This window comes from Solanum dulcamara, chromosome 2 (genome assembly GCF_947179165.1).
Source record: "Solanum dulcamara chromosome 2, daSolDulc1.2, whole genome shotgun sequence".
In the NCBI taxonomy this organism is placed as follows: domain Eukaryota; kingdom Viridiplantae; phylum Streptophyta; class Magnoliopsida; order Solanales; family Solanaceae; genus Solanum; species Solanum dulcamara.
The window spans coordinates 78,427,887-78,452,094 of NC_077238.1; the positions used below are offsets into that span (position 1 = coordinate 78,427,887).

The 24,208-nt window shown below is 35.1% G+C and overlaps 2 protein-coding genes across 3 annotated transcripts; one reads left to right on the forward strand and one right to left on the reverse strand.

The window, feature by feature from the left end:
• The first annotated feature begins 395 nt into the window (after positions 1-395).
• LOC129880872 (uncharacterized) lies at positions 396-8,283 on the forward strand. The gene is made up of 11 exons (XM_055955104.1): positions 396-570; positions 1,764-1,851; positions 2,981-3,274; positions 4,025-4,183; positions 5,459-5,599; positions 5,706-5,762; positions 6,102-6,240; positions 6,832-6,936; positions 7,018-7,208; positions 7,723-7,764; positions 7,846-8,283. Exons 1-11 carry the CDS (start codon positions 446-448, stop codon positions 8,008-8,010), a joined length of 1,506 nt encoding a protein of 501 aa, XP_055811079.1. The 5' UTR covers positions 396-445; the 3' UTR covers positions 8,011-8,283.
• Positions 8,284-8,762: 479 nt separating this feature from the next.
• Positions 8,763-14,852, reverse strand: LOC129880871 (probable apyrase 7). 2 transcript variants are annotated; one of them, XM_055955102.1, is made up of 3 exons: positions 14,602-14,852; positions 10,556-12,713; positions 8,763-9,641 (listed from the first exon to the last, which is right to left on the reverse strand). In XM_055955102.1, exons 2-3 carry the CDS (start codon positions 12,546-12,548, stop codon positions 9,325-9,327), a joined length of 2,310 nt encoding a protein of 769 aa, XP_055811077.1. In that variant the 5' UTR covers positions 12,549-12,713; positions 14,602-14,852; the 3' UTR covers positions 8,763-9,324. The 2 variants fall into 2 exon arrangements, with proteins under 2 accessions (XP_055811077.1, XP_055811078.1); XM_055955103.1 differs by having other exon boundaries at positions 8,763-9,632; positions 14,602-14,851.
• Positions 14,853-24,208: the final 9,356 nt, after the last annotated feature.

The window sequence follows — 24,208 nt, forward strand, 5'->3', positions numbered from 1 at the left end:
TTTATGATATGAATAATCTCTTTACGTAGAATATGAGTCTTTTTTTGTAAAATTTAATTTTTTTTGCCAGTTGATACATAAATTTTTTTGCAAAATTTAAAACTTTAAACATTCATCGCCACTGGGCACCGAAAAGAATCATGAGACCTCATGTTTAAATTTTATTTCAAAAACAAAAAGATATTACATAATTTTTTCCATTCTCGTGAAATAAGTGAAGATATACTCAAACTGGCTTTTACACGACGATAAAAATTTACATTGTCACTAAACGTCTTTGACATTTGCCACGTGTCGGCCATAGATGAGCCTAATTGTATCATCCATTGGCCCCATAGGTTAGGAATTCCTTTTGGTTTCTTCTTGAAGAAAGCTCTATAAATAAAAGCATATACTGATAGTTTTTTTTCCTCGAAACTCCGGAAGAACGAACGATAAAGAAGAAATGTTGAACTCCATGAATGTAGCTCTGCTAATTCTCCTTCAACTTGTATTCATTACGATTGCGGTACAGTACGCAACCGCTGATGAATCCTTCGATGTTCGTCAACATCTATCAACTGTATCGAGGTATTTCTTTACGATTTTTCTCTTTCAATTTGAAAATTTTGATATTGTTAGAGAGAAATACGATCCGGTAAAATGTAATAAGTATTTCAGTTAGCTATCTCCGAGGTGAGTTTACAATTGTGAGCTAAATCTAATATTTAGAGTGAATAGGTCAAAACCTCCCAAACTATTGTCATTTTGTGAGTTTCGTACCTAAATTGTTAAATGTTCCTGTTGCCTTGGAACTATAACTTCCTTTTGAAGTAAAATTCTCCTAGTTCAACATGTGGCAAAATGTTTGGAATAACAATGAAAAAAGTCTTAAAAATGAGTTCAACTGACATACAAAATGGTGATAGTTTAGGTTTTTTTTTTTAACTTATTCACTCAAATTTGTTTCCATGTGCTGTCACTTGGAAATCCTTGGAGGTGTTTTTGAAGCGTGATATTCACGTAGCAAGTCATATTCTCCGGGGGTATTTTAATAAAAGTTCATGGTAGTTTGGCGCTTAATGCTTTTAATTTCTTAGCCTTATCTGACATCTTTTTATGCTTTTATTGAGCCGAGGTCTCCGGAAATAGCCGTCCTACCTTGTTAGGAGTAAGGTCTGGTACACTCTACCCTCCCCACACCCACGTTGTGGTATTTCACTGAGTTGTTGTTGTTGTCGGTAGTTTGGGGTTTACGTGAACACCAAATAGTTTAGGTATGAAACTCACAATATAGATTTATATGTAAGCTGACTTGTTTTATCATGTTACTTGCAATTGCCTTTTTAATTAACCTGAATTATGCATAGAATTTAAAAGCAAAATAATATTGAACAAACATGCAGTTCAAACAGACGGCAGATCAGCATGCTGTCTACTTATTAGATTTCAGATTGTATAGTAGATTTTCGTGAAGGGGAGCCTTGGAGTAACTGGTAAAGTTGTCTCCATGTGACCAGGAGGTCACGGGTTCAAGCCTTGGAAACAGCCTCTGGCAGAAATGCAAGGCAAGGCTGCGTACAATAGACCCTTGTGGTCAGGCCCTTCCCCGGACCCCGCGCATAGCGGGAGCTTTAGTGCACCGGACTGCCCTTTATAGTAGATTTTCGTCTTGAGCCATCTGTGGCCAAAAGATAAGAACAGAGACAAGTCTGCAATTGTTGTTGGCATTTGCATTATAGAATTGGGTTATTGATGTACTTATTTATTGGTTTTGTTTTCAGGTATGGTATTGTGAAGGATATATCTAATGATTCCTTTGTGCCTTCCCAAGATCTAGATGAATGTACACCTATTCATTTGAATCTTGTGGTGAGTCTTTGTTTGATCTTTCTGCTGGTGTTGTTCTTTCTTGTGGTGCCAATGCAAATTGGTTTAGACATTTAAGTTGTCCTTGTTGTATTTTCTGTTGCTCCTTTTTTTTATTTTTTATAATTACGTATAATCTTTTCTTTGCCTACACTTAATAGGAAGTGGTATGTGTAATAGTATTATCCGTGTCGTTCCCCTGAAAGAATTATAACAGCGAGAAAATTGTGGATGTGCATGTGTTGGGTGCATTAAGACTCTTATCACATTGTCTTGATACTCTAGTCCTTGGAGCGCATGTTGATATTTCCTAAATTAACTCTACAGACTTGAACACAAAGTTTAGGCTGCCATTGGAAGTCCATCTACACCAAACTGCAGGAACCTTTTCTTTGTTTATTAATTTCTAATAATGGTAGTGTCCGGACTAGCTTGTGGTCTTGCGTGCACCTCGACTAATACACTTGGTACCTATTACTTTCCATCAGCAAGCTACTTGGTAACTCTTTCCATCAATATTTAGACAGATGGAAGAGCCTAGAATTGCCTCTGCTGGAATGCGAACCTCAGTTCGCAGGGTTGTGAATCCAGCTCTTTGACCACCAGGCCACCCTCTTTAGGGTGAAGCAATCAGAAAATCTTAAATTAAGATTTGGACGATGCTTTATGATGGGAAAGTTGCTAAAGGTAAATCTAGCTTGCTAGTAAAGTCATCTTATTCGCTAGGGATTATATCTGAAGATTAATATCACTTATTTGTCGTAGCTGCTAATCTCTTGGATGTCTCAGAAGTTTGAACAGTATGATCCTCAAATATTTAGTGTCCTGAATCTTGTTCTCCCCTTCCGTTTCGTTCTAAATATTGGTTCAATCTTCTGCTCATCCGTGTCAATTACTATTTGGAACTTTATGTGCTTCCCATTTTCCCTTTTGAACTTTCTAATGGAAAATGCATAGACATCATTGCTTCGTCTAATTTGCACAAATGTGAATTTTGATTCTCGTATGGAAATTGTGCTCGATTAAACGGAAATGTTTTGACGATTTCTTTCAGGTAATGCTATGCTCATGAGAGAGGGTTCCATTTTAATTTATCTTGATTGGTAACTTCTTTAATATTCTTATTTGGTAGGCGCGGCATGGCACTCGTGCTCCTACAAAGAAAAGGATCAGGGAGCTAGAAGCCTTTGCTGCTCGATTGGAAGTCCTTGTACGTGATGTTAAGGAACAGAAGCAGTCTTTGGATAAAATTCCTGCTTGGTTAATGGGGTGGAACTCTCCTTGGAAGGGAAAACGTACAGGCGGAGAGTTGATCAGTGAAGGCGAAGATGAGTTATATCATCTTGGTATCAGAGTCAGAGAACAGTTTCCCAGCCTGTTTAGTGAAGAATACCACCCTGATATATATTCAATCAAGGCTACCCAGGTTGACAGAGCAGTTATTTTAATTTTTAAAGTCTGCATACTGACTTATTGTCAAGCATGAATAAATCCATCTCACATTTAGTGTGTGTGTTTGTGTTTGGGGGGGGGGGGAGATATTTTACCTTTCATTGCGGGAAATTCTCAAATCATTGCAGTTAATGGGAATGGAAAAAAATTGTCAACGTGATAATGTCGTTAAGGAGCCTTTACCTATCAAAGGCTTATAGTTAAGGAGCCATTTAATTTTTACATAGTTAACCAGGGAGAGCAAAATCTGACTTGCAGTAATAGCTAAGAGGCCACTGAATTCAAACTTCTAATACCACAGTTTTGAAAATTGTGATTCTGTGAGTTGTACTTTGCTTACTTCGTTATGATATCTTTATTTATGGTGGAAAATGTGTGCACGCGTGTATGACTATGCATCCACCAAATAAACAAATAGCAAGGAAATCTTATTGAAACTTTTTTGCATCTGGATGCCTTTCTCAAATAGAAGTGTCAGAAGATTTTGTTATAGCAATTTGCATTGCCTCACAATGCTTTGAGAATTGTACTCAACCAAAGCCACATGTTCAGTTTTTCATTAAATGATGCATCAAAGGATTCTGCTGCTTTGGGATCCTTTCAAGACTATTGAACTTATTAGCACTGCCTTCTTCTTTGTAACTACAAGTCCTCTGATTCTGTCGCTGCTTCTTGTTAGCTCGTCATTAGCAATGACTTTTGACAATGATAGTGACATTAATAGGTTCCTCGGGCATCAGCTAGTGCTGTGGCATTTGGCATGGGTCTGTTTAGTGGAAAAGGAAAGCTTGGACCAGGAGGTCATCGAGCTTTTGCTGTTACAAGTGAAAGCCGTGCAAGTGATACAGTTTTGAGATTTCATGATTGTTGTCAAAGCTACAAGGTATGCTTGCAAAATTGATTTGGTGTCAGTGTTTATGCAGCTAGTATCAAAATTAATTTGCAGTTGGTAGTTTTTTGAGGTTTTCCTTGTTAATTGAGACTTCATTTTTTGATGCAAGTACATCAAACCTGGTATCTAGTGCACTGACAAACTCAGAATACAAAATATCTCAGCTTCTAATTCAGAATAATTCAATCCTAACATCAGAGGCCCATTTCCTTAGCTGAATTTTTTCTCGTTTTGACTTCAAAAGGAGTGAAGTTGATAATTGCTTCCGTAATCAGTTTGTTTGGATCCCAGTCATTGTTCGCTGGCTCTTACATAAATTTTATTTGTACTACTAACCCAGTCCCAATCATCTAAACTTCAGATAAATTCAATCAACTGGCATATAGCAACAGATTTTAAGTTCCTTATTACTTTGCTACGTCTAGTGGCATTATTGGAATTTCAGCACTAAAAATGATTTGCAGCAGAAACTAGTTGTCTATCTTTTCCAATTGACATCTCTTTGAAATAAGCAGCAGATAAATGAAAACTCAAGGGAATGTTAACTTTGATCAGACATGCATTTTTTGACAAAATACCTCGCTTTCTCTCATCACAATCATTATTTTTAGCATACCCTCTACTAAACCTTGTTCTGAACATATCCTTTTATTAATTTCTGTAGGATCTCCTTTCTTGTTAAACTAGGCAACGACTGAACTGGGATGGAAGAAGTAGAAATGAACAACAACGAGAAACATACTTTTCGTGATAAATAAGAACCATAGCCTTCTCAAAACAATAAGAACCATGGGAAAGATACCGGTGAATCCTTATCCAGATTTTGAGCTGCTAGTTGTCCAAAGTGATATGAACAACTTAAAAGTTTATCCCTTGGAATCACCAGGAGATACTTGCCCAGAATAAAGTGCAATCTTGTCTTTGTTGATAGATAAAGTACTACGACCTTAGGGTGTCTTACCAATTTAAAAATTGAAACAAAAATTGAAAAAGGGAAGTCTTTAAGGGAATATTTATGACTTAGGCATCAAGATATGTCCTAATTCAGATGTTCAACGAGGTATTTAGCATCAAAGATCTCGACTATTCATTATTTTCCTAAATAGCACATTGTGTATCCGAACTTTCCTCTGCCAGCATTTTCTGTTTCTCCTGCACTTGCTTGCCTTACTGCTGATTTTGCTGCTTTCTATATATGCAGATACACACACTTCTATTTGATTGACTTAAAAAGCTAATTTACATGACAGTTCTTTCTGGTGACAGGATTTTAGGAAAAGTCAGGAACCGACTGTAAAGAAGCTCAAAGAACCTATATTAGATGAAATTACTCATGAACTAGTGAAGCAATATGGGCTTAATTTTACAAAACAGGATGTATCTTCTCTATGGTTTCTATGCAAACAGGTTGGTACTGCACCAGTGTTCCAGTGGTGCAAAACTCTCTTTAACATTTTATTTGTTTATTTAGATCTGAGGACAGTAATTTGTTTTTAATTGACTACTCCGACAGGAAGCTTCACTGTTGAACATCACCAATCAAGCTTGTAGTCTATTCAGTCCAGCAGAGGTATTTTGAATTAATCCCTTTTTCCATGGTTCCTCTAGAACTTAATAAACAGAAGGGGAAGTGGAGAGGGGCTTATAAGTTCCTAGGTTTGCTAGTCAATTAGTTTTGTGTTCCTGTGTTGTAAGGAGCTCTCCTTTGTTTTTCTTAGGTCATAATAACTGGGAAAATTGGGACAGGATGCATGATTAAGCTAACTTGATTGATGTTTGATTAGAAGTTAGTCAACCCCTATTACAAATACTTTTTTCTGGTGTACAAAGTTATCTCCATTTTTTCATTGGCCTAGGAATTTGAAGCCTTCTTGTTTCAAACCATCCTTATTGACAAGTTATCATTTAGGTTTCTTTGTTGGAATGGACCGACGATTTGGAGCTATTCATACTAAAGGGATATGGTAATTCACTAAATTACCGAATGGGAGTGCCGCTACTTGAGGATGTAATTCAATCCATGGAACAGGCAATTAAGGCTAAAGAAGGTAATGTCAATTGAAGTAGCATTATCTCGTTTTCTTTTTCCTCAGGGGGGTTTGCAGGGGGTTCAGATGGTTGTTTACTATACTCCATTGATAGCTTATTTCCCTTACCTTCCTCATCCGACAAGATTTAAGAGGAAGGGATAATTGGAAAAAAGTGAAGCGAACTCCTTAATCCTTGTAGTTGTACTCAATCAAAAGAGTTGCTAGAGATGGATAGGAGATTATTCCTCTCTTTATCAAATGGAGGCCAAGTATGGGAAGTATTTCTCTCCTTATAAAGAAAGGCCAGGCCCACTTCGTTATTTGTCGTATAGATGCAAACTTATAAATTCTGTCCATATTCCATGACTATTGCCTTTCTTAGTGAGCTGTTTTTCAACTGCTATCTAGGAGACTGTTAGATAAGAGTAGGGAGTGGAGCCTTTGTTATGCCAATTACTTGATACCGTTATTTGTTAGTAATGAGTATCTTCCTTTTTTCTCAACATCGTCTTTGTTTTGCCTATTCATATCTTCTATGGAAATTAGTCTTTTTAATGGTAGAAATTTGATATCTGGTGCTGTTGTTTTATGTGATTTCTCCTCCGTTAGAAGGATATGCTCCCGGGAGCTATGAAAAGGCAAGACTACGTTTTGCTCATGCAGAAACTCTGCTTCCCTTTTCATGCTTGATCGGACTCTTTCTTGAAGAATCTGGTGAGTGTTTATACAATAGGATGGTTTTAAGCTCTACTACCTCCTGCTACTTAATCAATTTTGTGTTCTTGAATGTTTCAGAATTTGAACTAATACAAAGAGAGCAGACATTGCAATACCCTCCTAAGCCTCCTAAAACAAGAAACTGGTGGGGAAATATAGTCGTACCTTTTGCTGGAAATAACATGCTAGTCCTTTACAGCTGCGGTTCAAACAACTCAAGCAAGTACTTTGTGAAAGTGCTGCACAATGAACGACCCATTCCAATACCAGTAAGTTTTCTGATTACAGCATCCATGGTCCTTGCTTTGGATCACACATCAGTAATTGCTGGCCTTCAAGGTTTCCCTTTACTTCTCATTTTTAACTTCTGAAAAAGGATTCACCAGCTGTGATGTCCATGCTTCCAACTTAAAAGAGGTTTTGCCAACAGTGAAGTTACAAATTCATGAAACTTTTCTGAAGTTGCAACTTACCTTTTTGTCTGCGAACTAATCGGAGGAAGTACACAAATCTTACCAGTTCATGCAGACAGCATTGCTCGCATAAACTGTTATACTCCTGTTTTAATTTTGCGTTCTTTTTAAGGAATTCTTAGGAGTGACCCCATTTCATGCATTTTCTTCATTAACTCCTAATTGGGAATGATGTCACTTGATAAATGGCTACTTGTTCCACAAGGGACACAAATTTACATCCACAGATTTTCTTGTTATCAATTACTATTATTCTTCCATTTTTCTTCGCTTCTAAGCTTTTGATGCTTCTATTTCTGTCTGTTCATAGGGTTGCAATGGCTCAGATTCTTGCCCATTTGAAGTATTTAAGGTACCACTTCTACATTTGACCAGATGATTCAATTTACTGTGACGTCGACCATCTCTTAATGTCGTAAATGCCTTCCTCCAGGAAAGAATAGCTGCTCCTCACTTGAAACATGACTACAACGCGCTTTGCAATGTGAATTTGGAACAAAAAAAGAAGGGTTCTGCTCCCGGTATGTTCTCACAAATGTTTGGTTGGATTTTCTCACTGAGGAATGCTGATACACCTGCCCAGAAGGTTGAGCTATAACAATCTTACACAGTTTCTTTATTGTCGTTCACCCTGTGTTTTATGAACTTGATTCAGCCAGCAACCAACAGATGTCCTGGTGTGAGATACAATTTTGTATGGAAAATGTATCTTGTATTATTTTATTTTTTCTGGTGGCTGATTTAACCATAGGGTAGTTAAAAAGGGGAAAAAATACCTGTAGTTTTCACATCTGCAAATCTAATTGCTGTAAAGCAGTTTTTTTCCAACTGCCTTCACAAGTATTACGTTGGATCGTTAGCTCTAATTCAATCTATGAGCTTTTGCAGTAAATATTTAAGACAAGGTAATACGTTTCGTATGTTTAATGTATAACTCTGCTAATGTTATGCAAAATAACTGAGGATGTTTTGGAGTGAAAAGAATCCACGGTCCTCTAGTTTATTATTGGTTCAAGTACTTCTATCCAAACAGGTAACGATTTATCTATAAATTTAACTTCAAACACCAAAGTATGTATTATTTTCAGAAATTGATGCTTATCGACAACTTTTAATCAATTCTTAACCGAGCACTTAGCAGGTGTACAACACATCATATGCTAATTAGTAAGCTACCTTGCACAATTTTTTAGTCCAGTGATCACTTTTGATATCTTGAAAGAGTTATAATAAAATGAGAGCAGCTGCTATGCAAACCATTTACAATAGCCTGCAAATTTTGGATTCTGCCAAACATTAGACTTATCTATGTAGTTTCTGAAAATGTTGGATTCTGTAAATAAGCGTAAATCAGAAATAATGGGTAGTATAAAAGAATCAAGGGATCGTATAATGTGTTGAGTATGACAAGAGAAAGAGTTGCCAAAATCTCGAGCTAACCTACCAACCTGAGGTCTACCAATTTGACCATTTACAAGCCAGCAACCCCATTCACAGAAAGGACTCAATTAAAGAACCTCCAGCCATGGTTTCTGCATAATGCAATTGCATCAATTCGATCAGACCATGTGGAACTTTGGACTATCAAATTGGAATTGCAGTCCAAATATTCACAGGAGGCAAATCTCTCTCAAGCTCCACATGATAAAAAGTTCTCCGTTGTTCTGCGCAGCTGCCTTGATTAACGATGCCAGGCTTCTCTTGACTGATAATATCCGTGTTATGAATCTATGTTATGTAATGTCGGATGAATAAGCTTTCCATAAGTCTCATTACGGTGCCTCTAAAGGAGAACACAGGAAAGGCATATGTCATGAGATTCATAGCCGATGGTAATTTGCCATTTGGATAATGAGCCATTAGAAATCATCAGCCCCATGATTTTCTCTTGAAATAAATATTACCATCATATTTAGACCTTTGGCAAGGGCACTTCAGTAGACAGTGAAGAAGTAAGATCTTCTCGTGATTGGGATCTCCTGCTCTGGAGACGCTGTTGGCTCCTGTGTGGTGACCAGAACGAACCTGTGGTACTACTTTCATATTGCATCTGCCCCAAGCTACCTGATGAAAAACTATGCGCTACACTACAAGACGATGAATATAAGGAAGATTCAGCAAGTTGGATACCGTTGCCACCAAAACCATGCAGAGTGTCAAATGGTCTCTGTTGAGTATTAGCAATTGTTGGACTGAGTGGCATCTTCACTCTTCCTTCACCTGAAAAGACTATCGGCATGATCTACAAAGGATATATGAGAAATAGTGTTGATAGGAACTGCAGTACAAGTTACAACAGAGAACTATATAGTGTTACAACCATGGTGTCCTTTTTTCGGCTTCTTTTTTACCAAGCAAAATTTCAATAATAAATAACAAGACAGCATCACAAGTGAGTATTGTTAAACATGACTCAACAACTGGTGTTATCTTCTCACTTTAATTCACCACAATCATTAATTCTTGTTACCTAAAGGTAATCTTCCTGAGTCAAAATTAATGGTTTAATCAGAATTGCTCCTTTAGAATATGACATTATATGGCAGCAAGAAAAGATCATAAGTTGAGGAAAAACTGGCTATGATAGAAGCATAACAATTTCCATTCAACTACACTTCGTTGAAGTCCTAATATGACTATTAGATACTAAATTATCTGAAACCTGGATCCATTGCTAACCCTCGAGCTGCATTGACAACAGGTAAAGAAGCAATTGCTGTGTTGTTTGGTGCGACTTCATTTCTGACGCTATCAAAAAAAATTGCTCTTTTTCTAAATCAGTGAAACTATCATATTTTTCTCCAAATTAGACCTTGAAATTAATACTAATAAAAATGTACAAGTTTTAGTATAAAAAGTTTCCAATAAACAGATAAGCATGGCACAGAGGTGAACATGCATAACGGCGTATAGATGTTTTTGATTTGTGTATAGCATGCAATATTCCAGTCCATTTTTTTGTTGGGTAAGGTAAATTTCCAGTCCATAAATATTATTAGTGCATTATCAGATACCCCAAAGAGATCAAGTATCAGAAGAAAAAGCAAAGAAATTCTTCTTTTTTTTACTTCCCTAACAAAGGCAGCATTCGACATACGCTAGACTAGAATAGCACAGTACACATGCTTTTCAGAAGAAATTACCTGTAATAACAGGACTCCACCGCTTGAAATTGAAAGGTGCTGGAATGTTGATTATAGATGTGGATGAAGCATTATTATTCCTGAAAAGGGGAAGATATGCCCTACGGAAGAACCTGGGCATCCACTTGCCAACACATGATAAAGCACAAAGAAGAACAGCTAATGAAGCAAACAAAATAGCAAAAAGAACAACTGGGTGCATCTTCATGAGCAATAGCTTGTAGCTAATAAGTTCCGCCCCAGTTGAAACTGCCTTTCCAGCTTCCGACAGCACAACACCTAATGTCCAAGTAATACTTCCAGAACCAATGGTTACTTGACTATCAGTAATGTGCAAGCCTTCTCTCAGCAAAGATACAATGTATGGTGCCCTGAAGCAATACTGTTCTATAAAAGGCTGAGGTGCAACACTAGTCTTTGCGACATCCCAAGTCTTATCACAAAATTCCCGACCCTTTTCTAATACATCATCCAGCGCAGCATCAGGGGTCAAGTTGAAAAAACGATATACCACAAAGAAACCAGACATAGCATAGAACTGGCCAAAGGGGCGAGGAAGATTTTCTGCAAGAGCACAGGGCTGCAACTCACAATCAATTCCTGAACTTTTGTTAGACCATTCAGACAAATTAACAGCAAATTTTGCAAGTGAACTGCATTCTTCCCATTTTGGAGCTCCAACAAGCTGAACACGAACTCCAGGCTTCCCCCCTTTACCTGCAACTTCTCTCCCACTAGAAGGATTACCACTTTCTTGGTATAGGGAAACACAATGAGTACAGATATATTGCTCCTTGTAACCAGAATTGAGACACGGATGCTTGATCTCAATGTTTCCATTGGTGAGATCTGCATCACTGATCTTGGGAAGCCTCTTGAGAAGTTGAACTACAGATTTGTCAAAAGCATCATTCAGGCCATATCCTTCTAAGGAATAAGCAGTAAGATGATGATTAACGGCACCAATATTCAGTTCTAAGCTAGTTTCATCAGGGAGACTTTCCTTGCTCTCAAAAGTAACCTGCAGTGATGAGCCACCTAAGTCAAGTGCACCAAATGTTCCCTTTTTAGGCTTTGCTCCCAATATACCAGTATGATAATTCATAGCTATCCATCCAAAATAAGCTTCCTCCATGCCAGTGATAGTTTTAACCCATTCTCTCTTGCATAAAAAAGGCGAACTTTTCAGAATGGACCAAGCATGGTTAAGAAGCCATTCCGAGTCTGAATTTGGCAGCCTGCGGACCCCAGCCGTAGCATAAAGATAGATATAAGTAGTTTTATGTGCATGCCTAGGGATTTGCTTTGCTGCCCATTTTATAAGTGGCTTGATTGCTCTTTTCAAGCCAGACGTGTTGTGCACCAACTTGTCAAATCCGGGTTCTGTCTCCATTCTGTTGTAAGCCCGTCCACTCTGTAATCTTGAGTTTCTTTGGAAACTCTCTGGAAGTGATCTCAATACAACAGGGAGATCGTTATCTTTTATATAGTTAGGGGATGCTTGATATACATAAACACGAGTCCCGGTGCTGCCACAATCAAGCACAACATAATACTTTGACTCTCTACCGAATAAGTTAAAATGGAAAAACATCACATATAGAAGAAATGCAACCAATAGCAAGCACAGGAGAACAAAGATAACTCGTGTCCATCTAGTTCGTGCAGAAGTGACTATCGGTGTTCCCTTCACCTTGGAGAAGCTTGTACCCAAATTTTCTCTCTTGAAAAGATTTAGTCGTTTTAAATTAGTTGAATCCCTCTCTATGTCAGGGTTAGGACCACCATCTTCCAGATCAAGCCGCTGGTATGCAGAAAGATCTTGAAGGGAGGAGGAAAGTCTCAACTTATTCTTCTGATCTAAGCCGGAAACATTAAGTGAACCTGGAAGAGGTGGTAATCCCGATGATGAATATGGAGCGTTAGACGTCTTTGGGCTCGAGAAACGAGCCACTGCAGCAGAAACAATTTCTGTAACTTTGTTGAGCACCATGCTTGCAGAGATTACAAGTACTACGCAAAGTTACTCTTTACGCCAGAGTTTTCTAGTCCATTCTTGCATTGTACATGAAAAGCTCATTGACTATCATCATACAGTAGATAAGTCTTGTAAGCATAGCACGTGATACACTAATTGCACCTGTAAAGGAGAAGTGTCCTGCAGGGATTATCCCAAAAGAAACAACCAAATATTAAAACGAATCAAAATCATTTGAACATGGTGTAATAGTAAGCAGAACCAAAGAGGAGCTAAAACCATAGATCTCCAGTGACCATTCTTCGGTCTAGCTAGAACATGCTACAGAATGATTTTAGTAATTAAGTTAGTATGTACCCATATGAGCTTTGCATAGCCAGCCTCATGTCCAAATAGAGGGGAAGGTGGTGGTTAAGTGATAACTAATGTACCAATAGCCATAATATCATGAATCTTCCAAAAAATTTCGCATTTTACCCAAATAGTGCGGAATAGATATAAGAGGAGGATTTATATACCCACCACAACTAGTATGGGACTGAGACATGGTCAATTGAAACATTTCCCACCTTCATTCATCCTAGGGCTTTACTCTAGAATATAAATATTTTACGTATACAGAGTTATAAGATAATTAGCATGCCACAACAGATGGATCAAATGAATTGAATATAACAATACCACTCATCACGTCAGTCGCAGGCTTCTTGTAGCATACACAAGTTAATATTTACATCATTATTCAAATTCACTCACTGAGACCCCCACCCCTAATCCAAATGCAATTCACATTCTTTTCACCAATTTCCCGAGGCTGAACTTACTAGAGTTTTAACCATGTCCATCCATCAATGGTAGCAGTAAATGTTACTCGAAAAGAACGGAAAATTCAATCAGCACATTAATTTTCAGTATGAATCTGCATACTGGACTCTTAATCTGTTTGAAATAAAATTTATACATTTGTACACAAACTGAAAGTAAGATAACCACAGTTTTTTGTAGTTAAAAAGCCATTATTCTTTAGGAAAAAATGGAGTGTAAAAAAAATAAGCATTAGATAACTAGATCTTCCGTAACAATGAACAACTGAAAATCCAATCAGCACATTCAGTTTTCAGTGTAAATCCGCATATTGATTCCTTCTTAATCTGTTCAAAACAAGATTTATACAATTATACACTACATGAGAATAGGATAATCACAGTTTTTTGTAGTGAAAATGTCATTATCAAGTTAAACAACATTCAATAACTAGATCTTCCGTAACAATGAACAACTGAAAATTCAATCAGTATGAATTCGAATATTAGTTTCTCATACATTTATATACTACATAAACGTAGGATAATCACAATTTTTTTGTAGTTAAAATGCCATTATTATTCTTTAAGGCGAACGGAGTTACTAAACATTCAGCATTAGATAAACTGACAATTCAATCAGCACATTCAAGTTACAGTGTAAATCCAGATACTGCTTCCTTCTAAATCAGTTCGAAACAAAATTCATACAATTATACACTACATGAAAGTAGAAAAATCACAGTTTTTTTTTTGCAGTTAAAATGCCAGTAACTTTTTTAGGCGAACGGAGCTACAAAAATTTCAGTACATTCAATTTTCAGTGTGAAACCGGATACTGATTCCTTCTTAATATGTTCGAAACAAAACTTATACAATTATACACTACCTGAAAGTAGAATCATCACAATTTTCTGTAGTTAAAATGCCATTATTTTTACAGGCGAACGGAGTTACAAAAAGTTCAGCATTAGAGCACATTCAATTTTCAGTGTAAATCCGGATACTGATTCCTTCTTAATCAGTTCAAAACAAAATTTATACAGTTATACACTACATGAGAGTAGAATAATCACAGTTAAAATGACATTAACTTTTTTAAGCGAACGGAGTTACAAAAAAATCAGCATTCTATAACTAGATCTTCAACTGAAATCACAAAATCATAGTAATAAGCAATCGCGAAAGTTACAAATCCTGAAATTAAACCAAACCAGTAGATAAATTCGCAAAAATGCATATAAAAATCGGTAAAATTTACTCACGGATCGGTGACGAAGAAGAAAAAATTGTCGGTGCAGTAGAACGGAGTGTGAATCGTTTTGCTATGACCTTCAGTTACGCCGAGATCGTGAAGAAGTGAAAATGAAGCAGATCTAGAAGGAGATTTGCGAAGAATTTAGCAACAAACTCAGTCTTCCGCGTTTGAATGACTCCACCATCCTCTTCTTACTTCTTACCCTTCTCTCTTTCTCTTTCTCTTTCTCTTTCTCTCTCTACTGAAAGTTCAAATACAATTTCAGTATTATATTTTTCATAAAAAAGAAATGTAAAAATCAGCCTTTCACCATAAAATTTCAAGTACAATTTCAGTTATTAGATTAGAGGATATAAGGATATATTTCAGGTAAATTAATTAAGTTGGTTGATTTTTTAATTATTAGAAATTTGGATATAAATCATATTTTAAAAAATTATATTTTAATTTTTTAATTATATTATTAGAAAGTGCCATCAAAACTCAAAGGCAAGTGGTGGTTAGATCGATTCTATTGTACGGGGCGGAGTGTTAGCCAATCAAGAAACTTCATGTTCAGAAGATGAAAGTCGCAAAAATGCGAATGCTGCGGTGGATGTGTGGGCACACTAGGATGGATAGAATTAGGAATGAAGATATCCGAGACAAGGTGGGAGTGGCATCGGTAGAGGACAAGATGTGGGAAGCGAGACTGAGATGGTTTGGGCATGTGAAGAGAAGAGACACAGATGCTCAAGTGCGGAGGTGCGAGAAGTTGGCTATGGACGGTTTCAGGAGGGGCAAAGGGAGGTCGAAGAAGTATTGGGAAAAGGTGATTAGACATGATATGGCATAGTTGCAGCTCACCGAGGACATGACCTTAGATAGGAGGTTATGGAGGACTCAGACTAAGATAGTGAGCTAGGTGGCTTATCTTTTCTCCATAGTAGTCGTAATTTTGCTCATTTGTTTATTAACATTTGATTTTTGCATTTGATTACTGTTTATATTTATTGGTCTGATTCACTTTGGGTATCTCATTTATCTATAGTAGTTAATGTTTCTTTCTTTCCGGTCTTTCCTACCCTGACTTTCTCGCTCTCATTTCTCATATTTTTATATTGTTTTCGATATGCTTGGCTCTACTGACCTATGTCTTGTTTTCCTTGTTTCTCCTCTCTTGTTCTTTTCTCTTAAGCTGAGGGTCTTTCGGAAATAGTCGCCCTACCTTTCAAGGTGGGGGTTAGGTCTGCGTACACTCTACCCTTCTCGGACCCCACATAGTGGGACTATACTGGGCTTGTTGTTATTGTTGTTGTATATTTAAATTTTAAATATTCTTCCAAAAAACGATGGTCAAACTCCAACTTTAATTTTTTTAAAAAAATAAAATGAATGATATTTAATTTTCATGATGAAATATCTACTTTGTTTCACAAAAAAAAATTACTTTTATTCTACCTAAAATAAGTTATAAAAAAATCAATATCTTACTATTATAATAAGGGAAAAAGTTTCATTATTTCTATTCATCATAATAAAATTTTGATTCGAGAGTAATTTTAAAAACCATCGTCAGATATCAAAGTTGATGGATAATTTGAACTTATTTTCTTTGAGAAATTTGAACATTTAGAATTCACACATTTTGAAGTAGAGCTTTATTAATGATAAAGGGCAAATATAAGACGATTTGTATAAGGAAAAGTATGAACTAAATTATATAATTTCAAATTGAGCATTTCCTTTATAATATATGTGCATGTGATCTCTTCTAAAATTATTGCATAGAAATTGTTCGAAATGATGAAAAAATAAATTAGTACATGGTGGTAAGTTAAAAATTAAAGCTTGAAATTTCAATTTTTACTCGCAAACAAATAATTTTTACTAGCAATTGATGAAATATTATAATATTTTAAATGATAATTATTTTATTATTATTATTTCTGACTCTCACTTAATATTATAATTTTGAAATGAATCGATAATTGGACACTGAATTCCTTCAAACCTCGAAAGACAACAACAACAACAATAACAACCCAGTGAAATCCCACATCGTGGGGTCTGGGGAGGGTGGAGTGTACGCAGACCTGACTCCTACCAATGTAGGACGGCTGTTTCCGAAAGACCCTCGGCTCAATAAAAGCATAGAAAAAGGTCAGACAAGAATATTATAGTAAATAAGTAGATGACGAATACGGTCCAAACAATAGTATAATCAAAGCACAAAAAATAGTAGATATTATTATTGGATAATAACATAAATACCATAAATAACATACATCAGAGTACAAGAAATCATAGTGCGTTAATACGCCTACGAATAAGGGAGAATAAAACTACTATGTACTAGCCTTCTACCCTAATATGTGTCCTCCACACCCTCCTATCTAGGATCATGTCCTCGGTAAGTCGTAAATGCGTCATGTCCTGTCTGATCACCTCTCCCCAATATTTCTTCGGCCTACCCCTACCTCTCCTGAAACCATCCATGGCCAGCCTCTCACATCTCCGCACTGGTGCATCTGGGACTCTCCTCTTCACATGTCCAAACCATCTCAATCGCATTTCCCGCATCTTGTCTTCCACCGAGGCCACTCCTACCTTTTCTCGAATAGCCTCATTTCTAATCTTGTCACTCCTGGTGTGCCCACACATCCATCTCAACATTCTCATCTCGGCAACCTTCATCTTTTGCACGTGGGAGACCTTAACTAGCCAACACTCCGCCCCATATAACATAGCTGGTCTAACGACCACTTTGTAGAACTTGCCCTTAAGTTGTGGTGGCACCTTCTTATCACATAACACACCGGAGGCGAGCCTCCATTTCATCCATCCTGCCCCAATACGGTGTGTGACATCCTCGTCGATCTCTCCGCTGTCTTGCATGATAGAACCAAGGTATTTAAAACTACTTCTCTTTTGGATGGCTTGTTCCCCGAGCCTAACTTCCGCGCCAACCTCTTGAGGTGTCTCACTGAACTTGCACTCTAGGTACTCTGTCTTGGTCCTACTCAGCTTAAACCCCTTAGACTCCAAGGTGCGTCTCCAATCTTTCAGCTTAGTGTTAACTCCGCTACGAGTCTCATCGATGAGGACTATGTCATCCGCAAAAAGCATACACCATGGCACCTCACCTTGAATTTGTCGCGTCAATCCATCCATCACCAAGGCAAATAGGAACGGGCTAAGAGTTGATCCTTGATGCAACCCCATCATAACTGAGAAGTGTTCTGAGTCCCCTCCTACTGTCCTTACCCTGGTTTTGGCACCCTCGTACATGTCCTTGATCACCATTATGTACGCTACAGGTACACCTTTAGATTCCAAACATCTCCATAGTATCTCTCGTGCGACTTTATCGTAAGCCTTTTCCAAGTCGATGAACACCATATGCAAGTCTCTCTTCCTCTCCCTATATTGCTCCATTAGTCTCCTCATAAGGTGTATGGCTTCTGTAAGTTGAGCGTCCCGGCATAAATCCGAACTGATTCTCTAAAATAGACACGCCTCTCCTCACCCTCATCTCTACCACTCTTTCCCACACTTTCATAGTATGGCTTAGAAGCTTAATACTTCTATAGTTGTCACAGCTCTGGCTATCTCCTTTATTTTTGTAAACCTCGAAAGACATTAATTATATTATTTTTTTCAAAGTTTTCTAGCAAGAACGAAGTGATTAAGAGAGATAAAAATCACAATCAACTTTAAAATATCGCTCAATAATTTTCAAAGATTAAATAGATGATTTTGAATCTCGAAAAATAAAACACCAAACAATGCGTGACTTGGCGACACGATTACATGGGAAAGAAGAAAAAAAAATACCCGACATTAATTTACCATTGGGCTATTTGAGTCGACTAAACGTCGTCGTTTATGGGTTAGACAAAAATCGATGACCAATTTTTTCAACAGATAAGTCATACGTTTTGAATTTGGCAGTTAGCAGTTTTTGTCAGCTGTCCATTTGGCCACTAGGCAACTAGCCCATTGCTTTATTTATGCCAATTGTTAGTGTTTTTGCCAAAACTAAGGAAAATAATTATTTCCTTTGTTACAAATTATTTTCTCAGTCCAATAATACTTATTCATTATTAATTTTATACAATTCTTAAGAAATTATAAATAAAAGGATAATTTTATCATATCATCATTTGAATTTACTCTCTTTGTCAAATTTTAGTTGTCGAATATACTAAAAATAGTTATCCTAAATTAATTGTCAATTTAAACACTCGAGAAATAATTAGTCTTTTTTTTTTCAACTCTACCCTTAATAATTAAGTCATATTAAAATGTGAAAAATGTTATTACTACAATTCTATCTAATACTATCATTTTCAAAAAGGTCATTTTAAAGTTACAAGATTACTTCTTGTTAAACTTTTGGTATTCCTTGCCTATCATTCAATACATAACACATCAATCAATGATATTTAATGTATAAATTTAATAATCTATTAATAAAGACTAATTTTTATAATGATTGAAGAATATTTATAGTAGGGTTATATTAGTCAAATTGCATCCCTTATTATTTTTTCTTAAGGATTGTACCAGATCTTATTCTGACAACTAAAATGAAAAGGAGAGAATAATAAATACATGTCTTAAAATATGTAATAAGAAAATGAGTACTAATTAAATAAGAATAAATTAGAAATTAAATTAAAATTATCTCTTGATTTTATAGATTGGATAAATATTATTAAATATCTATTTTTAATATAGTAAAAAACAAAAAATAAAATAAGTGCAAAAAACACGCCCTCCGTTTCATTTTACTTTTGGTAAAATTGATAAGAACATTGTTTTGCCCTTTCAAAAATGTGCGAGCTCCACTTTTCTCAAAAAGTGAATTTTCCATTTGTCTCAAAAAGAAGTGGAACACATTGAAATATAATTGGACCGACACTCTCAGATACTGTTCATATTAAAATTTAATTAAATTTGAATTCGCATATTGCAGTGTCTATTTTTGAGAGGCGATGCTTTTAATATAATTTTTTTTTCGTTTTCAAGAGATTGAACTCCCAAAACTTTTGTAATTAAAAGCGGAGAAATCTCAACTTACAGAAATTTCACTAATTTAGGAACTAATAATTAGATACACTCTAATTTGTAATATTACGAATCTTATATATTTTGATGCATCCATATACATCAAATACATGTATCTTAGAATGCATGGGTCAAAATTAGGTGTAATTTATTCTAAATACATCGTATCCAAGGTGATTGGCATTTATTTAGAATACATGGACAAATATGGCTCGCCTCCCTCCTATTTCGCTCGTCACTCTCCAATGTATTTGATATCTCAGACACATGCGAATCACAATAATTACAAATATATGTATATGTATTTTTCTCAATATATAATAGAATTTTTTTAATTAGTAATAAGATATATAATTATTTAAAAATAGATAAAAATAATAAATATGATATGGAAATATATCGAATAAGATAGTTCCTCCGTAATATGTAGGAGTTTAGTTTTGTCTAGTGTAGTTCTTGACCGCGGTAAATTGACTTTGTCCGCTTCAAAGGATAAGACGAATGAAAAGGAAACAACATATGTAAAGCAATATTTCTCTCTCCCAACCTATATAACTATGATAATTTAAATTTTATTGAATTTATAATATAAAATAATTTGGACTACATCAACTTCAAGATAATAGACCAAAAAAATATTGTAATTAATATAATTAAATAAATTATTTATTTAACTTCAAAAATTTCATTTAATTGGATTATATATGATGAGGCCATTTTATAAGTTTAAAGTCTAACCAACAAGAGTTGTGGTGGAGTGATAAGTACACCTTCATTTTTAATCAAGAGGTCTCGAGTTCGAGTTCCCTTGGGTACGGAGTCGCCTTTGTTAGAGAGCGTTTTACCCCTAATGTGGGACTTTTCGACGCGAATCTAAATTTAATCGAACTCCAATATGAATATACCGGACACTAAATGGAAAACTAAAATAAAAAGTTCAAAGTCAAAATAGCTATTAGTCCATCTTAAAGTACAAAGTCATGTCACATATCAAATGATGTGACAATTCGAATCAAATAAATAAGTCAAAATAATATAATGTCACGTGTGTAGAAGACATGTTCTAGTCAATCAAATTGGAGTTTGTCATCGAAGAAATATGATTGATCAGTGGTTAAGCTATAGAACTAGATACGTAAGAAATGATTAATCAAATTACACATCCTTCAGTAAAAATATAAATATAGGTCCTAGTAACTCTGTCACGACCCAAGCCTAGGGCCTAGACGTGACATGGCAAATGAGGAATCCGAAAGTACCTCAATCAAGCCTCTTAGCATTTTTTTAGCCTTTCATAGGTAATGATGATAAATAAATAAGCGGAAATCATAATAGTAAATCTTCAACTTACATATGTCCAACAATACCTCTAACTATTAGATTTAATGAGGCTAAGACAAGTCTCTAGCTCACCCTCAATTATAATAGAAGAAATGTCATAGTAAAATATCTTAACATATCATAAGCTAGAAAGATAAAGGAGTATTGGTCCCAGAACATGGGAACTCACCAAAAGTAGTCTTCAATGGAATATCAACTAGCCACGTTAAGGAGAACGAGGAGGAGCACTGATCCCTACATGGTGATATCATGTAGGCAAAAGAGTATGCGTTAGTACTTTGAATGTACTAAGTATGTAAGGATGCATGAACATTGATGAAACATTAAAACATTTATGTAATATGGAACATAATTTAATGTATGCATAATAAATCATATATATATCCTTTAAAACATTCATTTTGTGGGAAATTAACCATAACCGACATTTAAGACCATGCGAGCTATTACATGAAATCCAACATAACCCCCTACGTTGACCGGGGAGACTACTTGCCGGGTAGAACTCCGTCAACTTCATTCATTTCTTTAACTTTAAGGGCTATTTATGAATCCATTAGCCTAAGCCTACAAGGGTTCCTATATTGGCACATAGTTAATGAGACAAGGGGTTGCTACTAGGATTTCCTTACCGAATCTCACCTCAATGCCTCATTCGGTGCTAAGTCAATCCCACGAAATAGTTTAATACTTCAAAATATTCATAGCATATAACTTGAGAATTCAAACATCATATTCGGTAGAATAACTCATTAAAACATTTGATAATTCAAATATGCAAGAATTGTCCTTATTGCATAAAAAATCCATCATTCATATCATTTCATAAGACTCCCCTTTTTATCATAGATGTTGCTTTCATAAACATTTATTTGGAGTCAAAGCTTTCAAGTCAAACTTTATTAAAAACATAGTAAAACTAGATGGATTCAAATTACTTCAACTTGCAAATATGTATATAAATAAATATACATAAATACTTTGAAATCCATTAATTAAAAATCATGCATTAAACAATTCACCATTAATTTCAAGAACCTTTAAATAGATAAATAGAGGAATTACTTATAAACCATCAATTCATACATATAAAATTATGTTGCATCAAAATAGATCAATAATTATTAGTTTAACCATGATTCATACTATTAAGTAAAAATAAGAATTACCACAAGAAAATATTACTTGAAATCAAAAGACTTAATTGAAAGAGTTTTTGGAGTACATGGGTGAAAGAACCCATGGATAAACACCCACATAACTTAGAGTAGAGCTTAAAAAAAATAAATATAATTTATCATATAATCAAAATAATTTAGACATAAGAGTGGAAGGAATACTCTCATTGAAGCCTTACATACCTGAAATCCGAAGCTTTAGTCGGAACCGAAAGACTTAATGAACACTCTTGAGTCCTAAATTTTCTCCCCGCCGGAACGTTTTATGTACTACCCGGAGTATATGAATCACCAGAATAGCATTTCTTCACTACTAAGAACTAAAACTATATTTGAGAATGTGTAAAGAAGTGTATAGAGAGAAGACTTGTTTGAGAAAGTTTGATGAATAAAATGAGGAAATAAGGTGGGTATTTATAGGTGGGAAAGAGAGACCTAACAATAAATAAAATAATTATAAAGAAAAATCTGAAAATTTAATGGAATCTATTGATGTCATGGATGATGTTAAATGGAGGACAATTTATGTCATGAGTGATGTCAAATGTATCTAGATCTTTTCATGGTAGGTGAAATGAGTTATCTTTGACAGAATACTCCTTTTCGGAGCTACGTTTGAATAGGATAAATTTCTTATTAGGATTTAGTGTCTTCATAAGAATTGTAGATATAGAAGTCTAGTTTTATGTAGTTCAAGAATCAACCAATTTGGATAATTCTACAGTAAGATATGATTTTTCTTCTATAAACACTCCTTTCCGTCACAACATTCTGTCTTACAACAATTAATTTATTTGACTTACTTAACCTCAGAAACTTAAAATATGGTATTCATAAGAGTTGTAGGTAAATATCTTGTGGTTACTCAGAAATTTGAATCATTTAATTTGGATATTCCTATGAAAATTTATGCCCAAAATACAGAGGCTGTATCATATTTAGGCGAGAATTGAAACATCGTATACAACGTTTTTAGGGGATGTTACAATCTCGTAAAAAGATCAGAATTAAGAATAAAAAGCAAGAAAAAGCTTGTGAATAAAGATCACATATTCTTTACAAGTTACAAGTTCAAGCAATCAAGTTTTAAGTGCTAGAATGAAAGAAAATCAACCAAGGCGTTTAAGATCAAGTTACTTGCCGTGAAATCTATATTCATTATTCGTGGCAATCATTTAAGTGTTCGTGAGGAATAATTCAAATTCAAGTTCTTGACAAAGATTCAAAATCAAGCTACTTATACTCTTGAATCTAAATCCAATTCAAGTTCAACATATATAGTTTATATTATTGTTATGAAAAAATAAATAATTATTATAAAGACCGTAACACTCATTATAGTTGAAATCAAATAGTACATTTATTGCTCAATTTTTATCTCTTGATTATTATTTTTCTTGACTTGAATTTTGTTGTTTATAATGACAGTCTATACTTTTTAATCGGTCCCTTAAAAATGTCATATATCTATATTCAATAACAATTTTATTTTATAATACCCATTTTATTCATGAGATGATTAATAGCTCTATAAATATCTATAACTTATTTTTCACCATTCTTCACTTTTGTTGTTTCTTTTTTCGAATTGTTTTGTTATGCTTTTTCTTGAGTTGGAGGTCCATCAAAAACAACTTTTTTACCTCCCAAGATAGAGTAAGGTCTGATGCATACATACTATCTTTTCCAGACCTAACCAGTGAAATTACACTGAATATGTCATTGTTGTAACTTGATTTAGATCACATATTTTTTTTTAAAAAAAACTCTTTCATAAATTTCGTATCCAATTAACATAATCACATAAATTGAAAAAAAAAATACTATATTTTGACTTTAGAATGCCCATCATTCTTCCCATCATTCTTGTCCATAAATTTCTTCCTATGTTCAATCAATCCCCTTTATAGACTTTTTCCTTCAAATGTCATTGGTAACGTATTGACAACTTCATTGTTCTAAAAATAGTTACAAAGTTAAAAAGGCCGTTCTTTCGGAAGTTTCATTCCATCAACTAATAATATTAGCTAAAATAAACAATCA